This window comes from Poecilia mexicana, unplaced genomic scaffold (genome assembly GCF_051168715.1).
Source record: "Poecilia mexicana isolate PSO_F unplaced genomic scaffold, ASM5116871v1 scaffold_11, whole genome shotgun sequence".
Taxonomy (NCBI): Eukaryota; Metazoa; Chordata; class Actinopteri; order Cyprinodontiformes; family Poeciliidae; genus Poecilia; species Poecilia mexicana.
In genome coordinates this window covers 13,706,340-13,720,111 of record NW_028263380.1, presented here as the reverse complement: position 1 = coordinate 13,720,111, position 13,772 = coordinate 13,706,340, and the positions used below count along the sequence as shown (strand labels likewise).

Here is a 13,772-nt window from a genome sequence, read left to right as displayed (position 1 = left end):
AGGTTTTTTTCAGAGGCGTAATGGGCACCTATTATTTTGACGTATGCTGGTCCTGGTCTGAGGGTGTGTTTACATCTGTGTCATAGCATTTTATCGAACGGGTGAGTGGAATATGTCATCTAGTTTTTAACTTTGTAACGTTTTTGTTGATGTATTAATAGATACACTGGAGTTATAATGTATAGTAATATGGTACGTGATCTTTACGTGTCGTGTATCGGTTAAAAATACATAAATATCGGAGCTCAGTCTCATAAAAGCATTAAGGAAGTGCTAACAAGTTAGCTTCGACTGTTTCGACATTTAACTTTATTTAGTTTTATATAAATAACAAACATTTTATAATTGACTTTTTTGAAAAGAATACATTAATATTGTTGTTATTTATTCCAGGTAATGTCGGTGTCTTGCCAAGAATATTGTACATTTCCACTGTTATTAACCAGGCCATGGTTCAAAGATCAAACCGTGAAGTTATTCATAAATGTCATGTCATGACAACAGTGTTCATTAGTTCTGTTAATAACAGAAAACAGCATGTTTCATAGTCTCAGAACAGAGATGGTTGGTAAAGATATAAGACAAAATAACTTTTTCTGCTGCAAATCCCTGCCAATGTTAAAAAACACGATCAGATTGGATTCCTTTCCAGTTTTCCAGACAAATTAATTTCTATTCCTAGGAAGGCGTTAGTGAGGTAGGGTAGCCTCGGCCTATAAATGCTTCATTCATACGGCAGAACGAAGAACAATTTATTTTAGATTTATTTTTAGGGCTTAAAAGAAAGAACGTCATAGAAATAAGAATTGATTGCTTTTGGGTATACAGTTATATTTGAACTATAACAAATATTTTTCAGACTAACATCTGAAACATCAGCATCATGTTCCACGGGATAGCAGGCAGTGGAGGAGTCGGGGCAGGTAAGATTAATCCGAAGTGCATCTTTTATGAATTCAGCAGGACCTCTGAAGTGTCACCCATTGCTTTGACATCTCCAGTATCGTACTTAATTTCATCAATTTTCTCCACACAGCTCCGGCTAACAAACCTGAGTTATATGAGGTAAATGTTTTTATATATATATATATATATATATATATATATATATATATATATATATATATATATATATATATATATATATTGTTGTGTAAACTTTAAAGAAAAAAAACTTGAAAGTCCACATGCTTTTAAAAATTGTACTTAAATTTATTCGTTTGAATTGAACATTCTACCTTCTTATGCTGCAGGAGGTCAAACTTTACAAAAATGCACGGGAACGAGAAAAGTAAGCTTTGCATCGATTCAATATGCTTAAAGATGAGCTGAACTGGTCATCGCTTTGACACTTGATTTATCTCGTTTTTTTAAGGTACGACAACATGGCCGAGTTGTTTGCTGTTGTAAAGACCTTACAGGCATTGGAGAAGGCTTACATCAAAGACTGCGTATCCCCCAGCGAGTAAGTTCCACTTCAGCTTAACACATATCCTTTAAATATGAACGTATGCGTCGTTGTCATTGATATGGAGGAAATTGTATTTTTAGGTACACGGCTTCCTGCTCCAGACTCTTGGTTCAATATAAAGCTGCTTTCAAACAGGTGCAAGGCTCCGACGTGGGCTCCATCGATGAATTCTGCAGGAAATACAGAGTGAGTAAACATCAGAGTTATTTAACTAATTTCTAACTGTTGCTTTGTGGTAAATTTTCCCATTTTGATATCTCTGTTATTTTATCCTTTTAGCTTGACTGCCCGCTTGCAATGGAGAGGATTAAGGAAGATCGACCAATTACCATCAAAGACGATAAGGGCAACCTGAACCGCTGCATCGCAGATATAGTTTCCGTATGTTCTTTCTCCCAACCACTGTATAAAACAGTAAATTTATATTTAGCTACTTTGAAGTGAGAGTGGAGATTACCATTACTATTCCCTATTACAACTCCACCATTGGTCACATGAGCTACTGGCAGAATATCAGAAACTAGAAACCACTGTCAAAGATAAACTTGACACATCCTTAACATTGTCTTATCTCCCACCATCTGTGAACCTTAGCTCTTCATCACTGTTATGGACAAGCTGAGACTGGAGATCAGAGCCATGGATGAGGTAATTCTGACTTTACACACATATTAAGCCTGCAATCTGCAAAAAGGTAAAAAGTGGAAATCTTCTCATGGTGATTACTTCTCATGACTACAGATCCAACCAGACCTGAGAGAGCTGATGGAAACCATGAACAGGATGAGCAATATGCCTCCAGACTCTGAGGCAAAGGACAAAGTGAGCCTCTGGTGAGTTGCAGGCTTTATTCCAATACTTTTAGGAGACTCCAGGGTCAGTTTAATACCAAATGTTTTGTTGCTTTTTTTACGTTGCTGGTCAGAGGTTTAGATAGGTAGGTAAAAAAAACTGGACAGAGTTGAGTGTTCTAACTGAAAATATTTGATGTGTAATCAGTCATTTCTGGGAAAAGAGTTATTTAAATAAGCCACACATACAAGTATGCAAACCTCTGAATGGATGCAATTGCATAAAATTAGTGGATATTTATGTTCCCTTTACGTATAACAAGGTTAGAGTTTAAATAGCAGAAGCACAGCGTATTGTCACGTCTCACGGGGTTTCTCCTGCAGGTTGACCACCCTTAGCGGCATGTCCGCCTCAGACGAGCTGGATGATAACCAGGTTCGCCAGATGCTCTTCGATCTGGAATCAGCCTACAACGCCTTCAACCGCTTCCTCCACTCTTCCTAAAGCTTCTGTCTAACATAGATCTTAACTTTTTGGAACTCTGGTTAAGTAAAAAAAAAAATAAAACGCTACTTTTCCCTGCTTGTTCTGGCACAGTGTGAACTTATACCGGAACAGTTTTTCAGTCACTCTCTTGCCAGTTTCTGTAAGTCTAGTTTCTGTTGTTTTATTGGGTTTGGTGCAGTTTACATTCCACTGCCTTGTAATATCCCCCGTTTCTGGTACATCATGCTGCCTACTGCCTTCTGCCTCTTTTTGGCTCTTTGTGTTTGGCCATGTCAGGGCAGTTTACAAGTTTGGCAAAGCATTAACAAAGAATTGTTTCTGAGAAAAGTTCAGCAGCCGAAGTCTATACATTACTTTAAGAGTGTCCTGTATGTGTTTTAAAGCCTTTGGGTTTGTTGTGTTTGTCACGTTTCATCTCATATTGATTCTTTCTGTGTGTGGGTCCTCTAAAAGCATTTGTAGACAGAAAAGACCAGCCTTAAGCTGCTGATCTTACATTTTATCACTTCTCAGCAAAAAAAAAAAAAAAAGATTAAATTGTATCTGGTGATTATTTAACTTTTCATCTATTTAGCTATAATATTGATGCTTAGTGGGAAGGATTTATTTTGATCACATATTTTTCTCATCCTGTAGCATGTCTAATCCATTTTTATTTTATTGTTTTAGAAGGGAGAGTTAGAGGTGAAATTTACAGAGAAAAACTCATGTTGCTGGCTAAATATGTTTCAGCCTTGAAACACCATTGAGGAGGACATATTTATTAAAATGTATCATTGTATATAGTAGTGTTGATTTTTAAATGAAAGCATGTAACACCTTTATAGAAATAAAGTAAAAAAAAAAACAAATCTCATCTGTTTTTCAGTGTGTCAATGTTGAGAGGTTAATGAGGATATTTTTTAAGTAAATTTTGGAAAACCACAGTGAAAAGAATACCGAAGTTGTCTTAGCCAACTACTAAGATTGAACAACTAAATGCATCTAAAATGATTACGTGTGCATATGCTTTTAAGCATGCATCTGACCTCCCTTGTTCAGGGTGCTACGAATAATGAATATTCTCCAATATTTGGGGGGTGGGATTATTTTCTGATAAGAATACACAGTTGTGTCAAAGTTTTAACTACCTGACCCAAACTGTCTCTCTCAGATGGAAGGGAAACATTGGATGTTGTGTAAGTTTTTCAAAGATGACAAAGAAAACAACAGCCGGGAAGATGCTGAATCGCAACTGTTGCTGTTCACATTGAAGCTGCAGTCTTGCACAACTGTGGACTGGGAGGGTTTCAGCAGAGAAGAAAAATGCTGCTCCAGAACCGGCCTTTCAGTGTCAGATGAAATCTGTAAATTTCAGGAAAAGTCAGATATTTGCTCAAGAAAGAAAGAGTTGTTTTTTTAAGTAGATGAGAGAAATGTGTCACAATAATAAGTATGTATGAAGCTTTGAAAACTTGGAAAACTGCCAACTATGCTAGTTCAGTAATACTTGAGACTTAAAGATCAGACAAAGGATACATTTTCATCAGTCTTAGATCTTTATTCCCACACAAACCTCTCACTGTTGAACATCTTGATAGTTTTACTTTGGTTGTGGTTGAAATAATAATGAAGATCCTGCACGGATAGAAAGCTTTGAAATTAACTAGAATTTTGTTGTATAACTATGCCACACACTTAATAGCTGTGATTTAATAAATCTTAAACACTCTCAAATTTATCTAAGTCGGTGAGTATAAAAAAAATAAACTTTACATCTACACTTTTAGCACTGTAAAAATAAATAAATAAATTAAATAAAATTAAAAATATGCGGCGGCTCCTTTAAGAACCAGTCGCTTTTTTGTTACTATAACAACGAGTAGCCACAAACCCACGTAAAGGAGCAAGAACCGTGAGGTACGTCAAACGTTAGGCAGGAGCGGGGGTTAACGCTGAAATTTTGCAGATTATACCAAAGAGAGACTTTTTCAGTCGCTGAAAGAAAATGAAAGCTAACATTTTACCTGACAAGCAGCAAATGAAGTTGTGAAAAGTGGCGTCTGAGCGGGGTGGTCGCTAGAGAGTTGCCAGGTAATCCCACCGTAGTTCTCCACTATTGCATTAAATTACATATAAACTACGAAACGGGTGAATGTCGCACATTTGACTTTTGGTTTATTGCCCGCAGGAATAATCCAGGAGAGTGATGATGGTTTCTCTGTGAAGCACTGGCTCAGATGGACAAACAAAAAATGAGCAAAAAGTTTGAGTCAGTAAAAGTGTCAGAAGTGGAGGAGCACATTTTTCTCAAATATGAAATCAGGAAGAGAATCGGAAAAGGGGTAAGAATGTTTTATAATTATCTTAACTATGATTTTGTATTTATTTATTGAAGATCATTGATCCATGCAATGATCTCCAATAGCAAAGGGAATGTATGACATTAAGGGAAACTTTCCTTTTCAACAAACTGTTTTCAGCTTTCCTGTGCAATCACGTTGCAAAAATTCCTCAGATTCTCTAGACTTAAGGTCCTCAGTTAACACCAGTGTTGCAAGAAAGTGGTTTATTTTCTCTCCTAGCAGATCAGCTGATGTTAGATCAGTAGGTCCAACCCTTTTGTTTTCCTTACTTGTAGCAAACACAGAAACTCTGACTGGTTTCTTGCCATTCTCATTTCACAGAGGTTTGCAAATTGATGCACTCGTTTTAGACAGCCTGCTGGTAAATGCTCTGTGAACCTGCCAGCTCTGTAAACTAGAAGAGACTATGACTCATGCTCCCCAGCTGTTCAACTTGGTTGCATATGACCTGTGGCGCTGTGGCTGTGAGGGATCAGACCAAAGGGCAGTTAAAAACACTCTAAGTAGATTTAAAGAAGCATACATGATTTTTCTAATGCAAAAAAGAACTACTGTTATACACCACTATCCGCGCCTATGCTCGTCATACGCAAAGAGCCTCCAGTGTTGTGTGAATCTGATCCACTGGCCTCAGTACAATAACACTGTATTCTGATGCCCTGCCTGTGTTATGCTTGACCTCCTGTTTCTCTGGGCTCAGACTTTTGCCTCGCTTTCAATAACACTGGTATCAAGAGTGTATTTTACAAATGAGAGGCTATATATATAATTTTTAAAATACATTAAATAGGAATTGAATGCAAAGGCAGTCAATTCCTATTGGAGGGTGTTTGGATCCTGTCATATTTTACCTCTAAATTTCAATGAATTTGTTGAATGTGGTGCATAATTGTGAAGTGTAAGGAAATAATTAATTGCTTTCAGCAATTTTTACTCACTAATTTATTTAAAGTGCTTCCTTGTGTTCGTATGTAGTAGAACTGCCTTTTGCAGCAATTAGCTGCATGTCTTTTGGGAAATGTCTGTAGCAGCTTTGCAAAAAGGGAGAGATGTTTTTGACCTTTATTCTTTGCTAAATAGCAAAGAATAAAGCTCAGCCAGATTTGATGGGATCAGTTGTTTTTGTGACAGGTTCTCTGCTTACTTTAGGTCTAAACTTTGACTGGACCATTCAAACAAATGCGTGCATTTTGATCTAATCCATATTTAGTTGTTATGCTGCTAAAAGGTGACCCTCCCTCCCCAGTGTTCAGTCTTTTGCAGCCTCTGTCATGTTTTCTTCCTAGGGTGTCCTGTATTTTTGTTCCATTTATCTCTCCATCAACTCTGACAAGTATTTCCATATGATTATTGCGTTGATACCTGCTTTGATAAAACAAGACCTAATAAAAATCAACTCCCTAAACAATTAGACATTTCCAGAACGATGCAATACGACATAAAGATCCAAGCAACTGAACAGACATTAAAGACCATCATAAAGGGGATCAGAGAGTGAAAAAGTGGAAAGCTAACCAAATCAAGAACAATCAGAATCAAACAAAAAAACTAAAAGTGAGCCGTGTCAGTTGAAGATATTTTGCTTCTCTTTCAGTCTTATTGTCTTGTGTAACAAAGCATGGGGGACCTTTGACATGTCTGGTGTCCAGGGGCCTGTTAACTAATCCATCCTTTGTTTTGTGTCCTGGAAAGTTTATCTTTCCCAGTGGGAGATTACCACTAGAGCATAAAATGTACCTTAAAGATCTGTAATGCATGCAACTGAATTTAGATATTTTTAACTCAAAATAAAAACAAATCTGGTGTTGTTTTCCCATTTGGCGCACATTTTGTTTTACATTTATACCAAATGTCCTTGGCTGCCAGTACAAAAAAGGCTTTTTAAACTCAAAAGTGGATGTGTGAGAAGCAGCTTGACGAAGTGTTCTTCCTGTTTTAGGCCTACGGCATTGTATGGAAAGCAGTCGACCGACAGACTGGGGCGACTGTGGCAGTGAAAAAAATCTTTGATGCTTTCAGAAACAGGACAGATGCGCAGGTGGGTAAAACTGTTTTTCATTGTAAATAAATGTAAGTGATCATAAGATGATCACAAAGCACTCTTGCTGCTCTTGCATATTTTAATTCAAATAACACCAGAAAACATAGAAATAATGTAGTCATGCTAACGTTATGATATTATTCTGGGATGTGAATAAGACTTCCAGGACTGTTGTCTGTCTCGGACTAGAGCTTCTGATCTGCAATACAACCTTTCTGTATAAACGTCCTTCACCTTCAGGGAAGACAGCTAATTATTAATTAGAGCAGGAGGATTGTGTTTGCCTAGTTCATTGCATCATCTTGCCTGTGAAGTTCACGTCATGAATGCAGTTTTCTTTCCTTTTCTGTTTCTGCAGCGGACATTCAGAGAAATCATGTTCCTTCAGGTAACAATCATATTGACGTTTGAAGGAGATATGTTGCCTAAAATACATTCAGACTTGTATCTGATACGTCGCCACTTATTTATCAAATTAGTCTCCTGTTTCATCATCTAATGTATGCCGCATTGAAAATGTGGGTCAAAATGTTTGGCTTAGCAGGAAACGGTTCATTTATAATTCATTTGTCTGGAACATGATACCGTAAACTGTAATGTGATATTACAATTCCTGTCTTCGTGTTCAGATGATTTTTATAAGAAAGATTTCTAAGATACAAATTTTTCTTTGTCCTTGGGTGAAATCGGCTTCATGGGGCCAAATTCATCTCTCCCTGCGCTGCGTCACTTCTGCGTCCAGTGATTTATGGTGGAAATTTTACAACAGTTTGGACACTTTATGTGTTGTTTCTGTTACACTTTGCTGTTGCGTTACCTGTTGCTTACTACAGGTCAGAGAAAATCTGTGCCGCGCTCTCTGTGATTTTGCTATTAAAAGCGATAATCCCTATGCAGGAGTTCGGAGATCATCCCAACATCATCAAACTCTTAAACGTCATCCGAGCCCAAAATGACAAAGACATTTATCTCATCTTTGAGTACATGGGTATGTATTAGTATGTGTAAATTGTCTTACTATTAAAACTTAACAATATGACAGGAGGATGTTTGGAGGATGTTTGAGGGTGGCCTTCTCATTCCATCTTTCTATCCATCCACCCATATTAAACATCTGCATTTTTACTTTAAAAGCCAGAATGAGAATCTGTAAGCTGTCGCTCTTCCTCTTTGCTTTCCTCCCAGATACCGACTTACATGCTGTGATTAAGAAAGGCTCTCTTCTTAAGGACATTCACAAGCGTTATGTTATGTACCAGCTCTTCAAGGCCAACAAGTACCTCCATTCAGGAAACGTTATTCACAGAGATGAAAAAGTGAGGCGCTTTTAAATCATATCCGTATTTCTTTTCGTCTAAAGCGACGGCGCAGTGAAACGGCCTGAGATCACTCTAAATGTGTTACATTCGCAGCCTTCCAACGTACTTCTGGACACAGACTGCATCGTCAAGCTCTGTGACTTCGGCTTAGCAAGATCTCTCAACCAGATCCAGGAGGACAGTGGGAACCCGGCTCTGACGGAGTATGTGGCAACGCGGTGGTATCGGGCTCCTGAGATCCTGCTGGGATCAACAAGGTATCAGCTGTGATGAGCATCTGTTGCCACCATCCGAACTGCATCCAAGCTGGCTTTTTTTTTTTTTTCCTTCAGTTTAATTTATTTGAAGAGAAACATAGCTTCTATGCCTGTCTTTAACCAAAGAACAAGCTTAAGAATTGGGGAGTCAAAAAAACAAAATCAGGACAGTATTCATACTCAGAGTGGAAATATGTCTACAGGACATCGCAAATGTCAATGCATTTTTGTGATTTTTATGTGACAGACAGACCCCTAAATAAAATCCTTTGCTTTAAATGGCACAAAGAGCTTTATTTTTAACCTAACCACGTTTTTGTAAGATATTTTAACCACTGTTGGTCTTGACTTTCGGGAAGGAGGAGCATTGCGGATTAATCACACTTTACGCTTTAATCTCTTATGCTGTAACCTTGTCCAAAGGTACACCAACGGTGTGGATATGTGGAGCCTCGGCTGCATCCTTGGAGAAATGCTGCTTGGAAAAGCTCTGTTTCAAGGAACTTCGACCATCAACCAAGTAGAGAAGATCATGAGTGCCATACCTCACCCCAGTCCAGAAGGTAGCAGATAATGTCAAAATGTCACATACTCAACAACTTTTTTGGGGGGGGGGCGGGTTGGACTGAATAAATACATTTGTTATTCCAGATATTCTCGCCATCAAGTCTGAATACGGATCTTCTGTCATTCAGAGAATGTTACTGAAGTAAGACTGTGTTTTTTTTACTGTGTTTGTTTGAAATCCTTTTGTGGAGACATAAATCAACAGACTTTGTCTTTTTCTATGTTGTGTTCATTAAGATGTGTTATAGTAACCTCTAGTGATTGCAAATTGTATTTATTCTGTGTGAAGTTTGGAGAACTATGTCTCTAATATACAGTATATGGCAGGTTCAGTGTTTTGCAAAAGGATTCACACCCCTTGACATTTTATACTACATCCACAAGATACAATACCTTTTATTGTATCTTGTGGAATGCAGAATGCAGTGCACAATTGTAAAGTGGAAGAAAAAAAAATTCCACAAGCTTTTATTTTTTTTATTATTATTATTTTTTAGAAAACCTGGAAAGATTTGATATACATCTGTAATTCATCCTGCTCTGTAAATACATTACCAGTTCTTTTCTCTGGAAGTACAGGTGCAGAGACATAATTAAATGTTTTTATTTGAAAACCTCAGAGTTGTTGTCATGTCCTCTGCTGTGTAATTTTGTCTATTTTAAATATCTGACTCATGGCATACTTGTCTTTCACCAGACCACAGGTGCCTTTGGAGGATCTTCTCCAGCCGTCTGTGCCTCCTGATGCCCTCGACCTGCTGAAGGGTTTGTTAGTTTTTAACCCGGACAAGCGGCTGACTGCAGAGCAGGCTCTTCATCACCCATATGTATCCAGGTATTAAAACTTACAGTGCAGCTACAATGGCAGTGCTGAGGTTTTCTGCATGGGGAAATCATTGTTGAGGAATCTCTGTCTTCTTTTGGTTGCTTCTTTGATGATTTGTGGTCTCTAATTTCACTAAGCTCTTTGCTCTCCAGCTGTACTAGTAATGTATAGATTATAGATGTCTTTTTGCCTTTAAAGTGCAATAAAAGATGCATTTATGTTAAGGTTTTTTTACACTGTCACATAGAATTAAATAAGTGCTATAATATGATTGGTCAGGCAGATGAAATCTCACTGCAGTAGATTTGCACATCTGACACACATGATATGCTAGAACAATAATGATGACAAGTGGGTCGGTGTAAAAAATGTGGATTAATCAGAAAGTCTGTTTCTGTTGTAATAGTCATTAATAACATCTCACCTCTACATAACATTAATGATGGAAATAATATTTTAAATGCAGTTTCCCCCTCCCCCCCTTAGATTCCATAACCCAGCCAAAGAGCCAGCTCTCAACTACGATGTAGTCCTGGCAGTGGACGACGACGTGCAATTATCTGTGATTCAGTACCGCAACAAATTATACGAGGTGATTAAAACATTACTGAAATAAAAACCCTGTATGTCGTATAATATGTTTAAAGTTTATTTGGTCAAAGGTATTAAATTTGTTCAATCATCCAAATTCCTTTTAGATGATGCTGGAAAGGAGAACACACCAAGGGACGTTGAGGCTACCAAACAACAGAACCTGTGGAGATTGCCAGGAGAAACCCAGTTCAAGGAAGGGTGATAAAGAAGAGCAAGGCCCTGCAGCTGCAGCATCCCACAACAACGAGAGGAAAACACGCAATGAGGAGACAGGCGAGACAAACCATGAGCCTTCACACACGGAGGTCACTAAAACCGAGGCTGCCAATGCGACTAACCCATCCACAACGGAGAAGACGAGTCCACAACCTGGTCACCGCTTAGGAAAACCTGCATATAACCCCATAGCTCACACTTCAAGTATGACAACTTATTTCTTTGCTAGAATATTTCCATGTTGTAATGTTTCTGACCAAAAATGTTTCTCCCCCGGTTTACTGTGTTCAAAAATATATTTGTTTGCTTCTTTTAGCAGTCATACGTCTCTTAGACGTAGACTGTAACATCACGTTGTCTCAGAGGGGTAAACTGAAGTTTGTCTTTTCTCCACTCAGACGGTTTTAATCGGCCCCCTCACTTTTCTAGAACCAGCAGGAGCTCAGCAGGACAAACCAGAACAAGAATCGCAGTTACACCATCAGCAGACGGCAACGACTCTAATGTAGTAAGCAGCAGCGTTCTTCATCGACGCCGCCGTTTAGTTTAGCTCCACGTTTTGTGTTACTATCTTGATTTGTCTATGTCAGAGTATTTCCTTCAATAGTGTTTCAATGTGAGCCTCGCTCTTTACCTTCTTTTTACTAGTCCATGGATCAGATTCTCCAGCGGGGTCGATCGGCCACTGTGGTTCACAACCGCTCCTTCTCCTGGAGCCTCAGTCAAACGCAAAACAACCCTTTAGTTCGCAAAGATGACGCCTTTTTAACGGCTGGGTTGCATATCTCTTCAGCTCCACTGGTAAACTCTATCATCTCTCATCATTATCTCTTCTATACCTGCTTTATCCAAGACAGAATTGTGAAAACATTATGCAAATATAGTTATAGTGCCTAGCAGAAAAAAGCACATATTTTAGACTTTTTTCAAATCAGAAACTTCAATTGATTTTATTGGGATTTTATGTGAAAGATGGAACCAAACTTAAATATTTTTGGCCTGCCTGCATGGAGGTGGCAGTGTCATGCTGTGTGCTTTTCTTCATTAGAGGCAGGGAAGCTGATAAGGATCAACAGGAAAAAGGATAGAGCTAAAAACAGGACAATCCTGGAAGACAAACTGATTATATGCTGCAAAAAAAAGCTTAAGAGCGGGAAGAGGTTCGCATAAGACTTCCACCTGTTAATTGCAGCAAAATGCGGTTCTACAAAATTTTGACTTGGGGAGGCTGAATACAAAAATATTTTTCACATTTTGGAAAAACATCAAACTATGTTTCAACCTCTTTCTACTTCAAAATGATTCTGCAATTGGTATTGGTCTGTAAATTGCTGCTAAAATGTGTGGATTTCTTATTTTAAGTAATGTTTTTTCTCTAAAACCTAGTAATAACAAAATGATGTCCATTTCTGTGTATGCAGAACCAGCGCTCCAGTTCTCAGGCTCGTGAAGCTCGTCCACCACCGCGGTTCAGCAAGAAGGTGTTTCAGAACAACTGCAATGTGGCTGGTGCTGGTGACCCACGGGCCAAATTAGGCAGCTACACCCAAGCCTATGGCACCATCAACAAGACAGAACTGGATAATCTGATTCGTTGCCGCCACCATAAACAGTAGCTTTCATAATATCAGAGGTTACACAGCAAGTATTTGAATGTACAACAAAGTTTGCTTTGATCGTCTTGCTAAGACGGGATGGAATCTAGCTGGAAAACAGGAGCTGTGTAGAAAGACCGTGTTTTACTGCATCAGTTATGGTCATGGCTTATGAAACGTCAATGACGATGGGCTCTTCCGCATCTATCATATTGGATGGGGTTAGTATGTAATTCTACTGAAGGATTTACACAACATTTTTCTTTGCCAGAATAAAATGCTAACCATTAAAAGTAAACAAGAGCTTTGAAGTCCCAAATTCCTATAGAGTCATTTTCTCTAGATGAGAAGCAGATCATTTGTTTGTTGGGTAAAAATTGTGGGGTTGAGCTGCATATACACCATTTCCATTGTCTATTCCATCATCTGGGATAATGGCTCACTCTCTTTTGTGCTGAAAGATTTCTCCACACACAAATAGGGACTTAATCTGGAACTAGAAGTACTATTTGTTTTGCCTCGCTGTTGCTGAACGTTTTATGAAGCAAGGAGCTCTCACATCAAACTAAATCAAACCCAACACCCTCATTTAACATCATTTTAAAACATCGGCTAATTGGGTTGAAGATGGGCACATGATTAGTGTAAAATATGCAAATAGATGTTTTAATAAATGATTGCAATGAGTGATTTATTTTTATGTGAACATACCAGCAATAAACCTTCTTCTGTACGCAAATTGAAAACCATTAAAAGTGTGTTTATTTTTATTCCCAGTCAAAACAACATCCCTCTGTTTTTTACTGATGTGAAGTGGAGTAGTGGAGTCCAGATATTCGTCTCCTCCAGCGAGACTCTCCAGCTCGTTCTGGGAATGCTTGACGCTTAAACTTTATGGTAATCTGCTAAGTCACTAACAAATACCAGGTCAGTTCTTGTGCCCTTCCTGATGTCATTATCCTAAATATACACAACAGTGGCAGACACTTTTTCTTGAGGCTTCGTTTAAACAACTTTTATTCTAAAAGCCAGCAGCGGATATCCACACTTCATTAACCACCGGGTTTATTTTATTTTTGTCAATTTACATTTGCTTGTGAAAAAAGTCCACCGCTGGATATAACTTTAACAAGTAATAAACACATAATGGGAACTCATATGCCTTACTTTACCTTTTGGGGTATTTTAAAAAGAAATGATGTAGTGAGTAATTTTAATTACACCCCTCCCTCCCTAAATGCA

At 38.2% G+C, this 13,772-nt stretch overlaps 2 protein-coding genes across 2 annotated transcripts; both read left to right on the top strand.

Moving 5' to 3' along the window:
* The first annotated feature begins 21 nt into the window (after positions 1 to 21).
* On the top strand, positions 22 to 3,621 carry vps28 (VPS28 subunit of ESCRT-I). The gene is made up of 10 exons (XM_014988488.2): positions 22 to 101; positions 860 to 923; positions 1,037 to 1,065; positions 1,254 to 1,291; positions 1,376 to 1,465; positions 1,552 to 1,657; positions 1,751 to 1,852; positions 2,066 to 2,119; positions 2,213 to 2,304; positions 2,647 to 3,621. The coding sequence occupies exons 2-10, from the start codon at positions 884 to 886 to the stop codon at positions 2,765 to 2,767; spliced, it is 672 nt and encodes a 223-aa protein (XP_014843974.1). The 5' UTR covers positions 22 to 101; positions 860 to 883; the 3' UTR covers positions 2,768 to 3,621.
* A 77-nt stretch (positions 3,622 to 3,698) lies between these two features.
* mapk15 (mitogen-activated protein kinase 15) lies at positions 3,699 to 13,276 on the top strand. The gene is made up of 15 exons (XM_014988479.2): positions 3,699 to 4,843; positions 4,941 to 5,094; positions 7,055 to 7,153; positions 7,515 to 7,544; positions 8,054 to 8,144; positions 8,342 to 8,472; positions 8,569 to 8,732; positions 9,156 to 9,295; positions 9,384 to 9,441; positions 9,997 to 10,134; positions 10,612 to 10,717; positions 10,824 to 11,139; positions 11,334 to 11,443; positions 11,584 to 11,736; positions 12,357 to 13,276. The coding sequence occupies exons 2-15, from the start codon at positions 4,990 to 4,992 to the stop codon at positions 12,549 to 12,551; spliced, it is 1,836 nt and encodes a 611-aa protein (XP_014843965.2). The 5' UTR covers positions 3,699 to 4,843; positions 4,941 to 4,989; the 3' UTR covers positions 12,552 to 13,276.
* Positions 13,277 to 13,772: the final 496 nt, after the last annotated feature.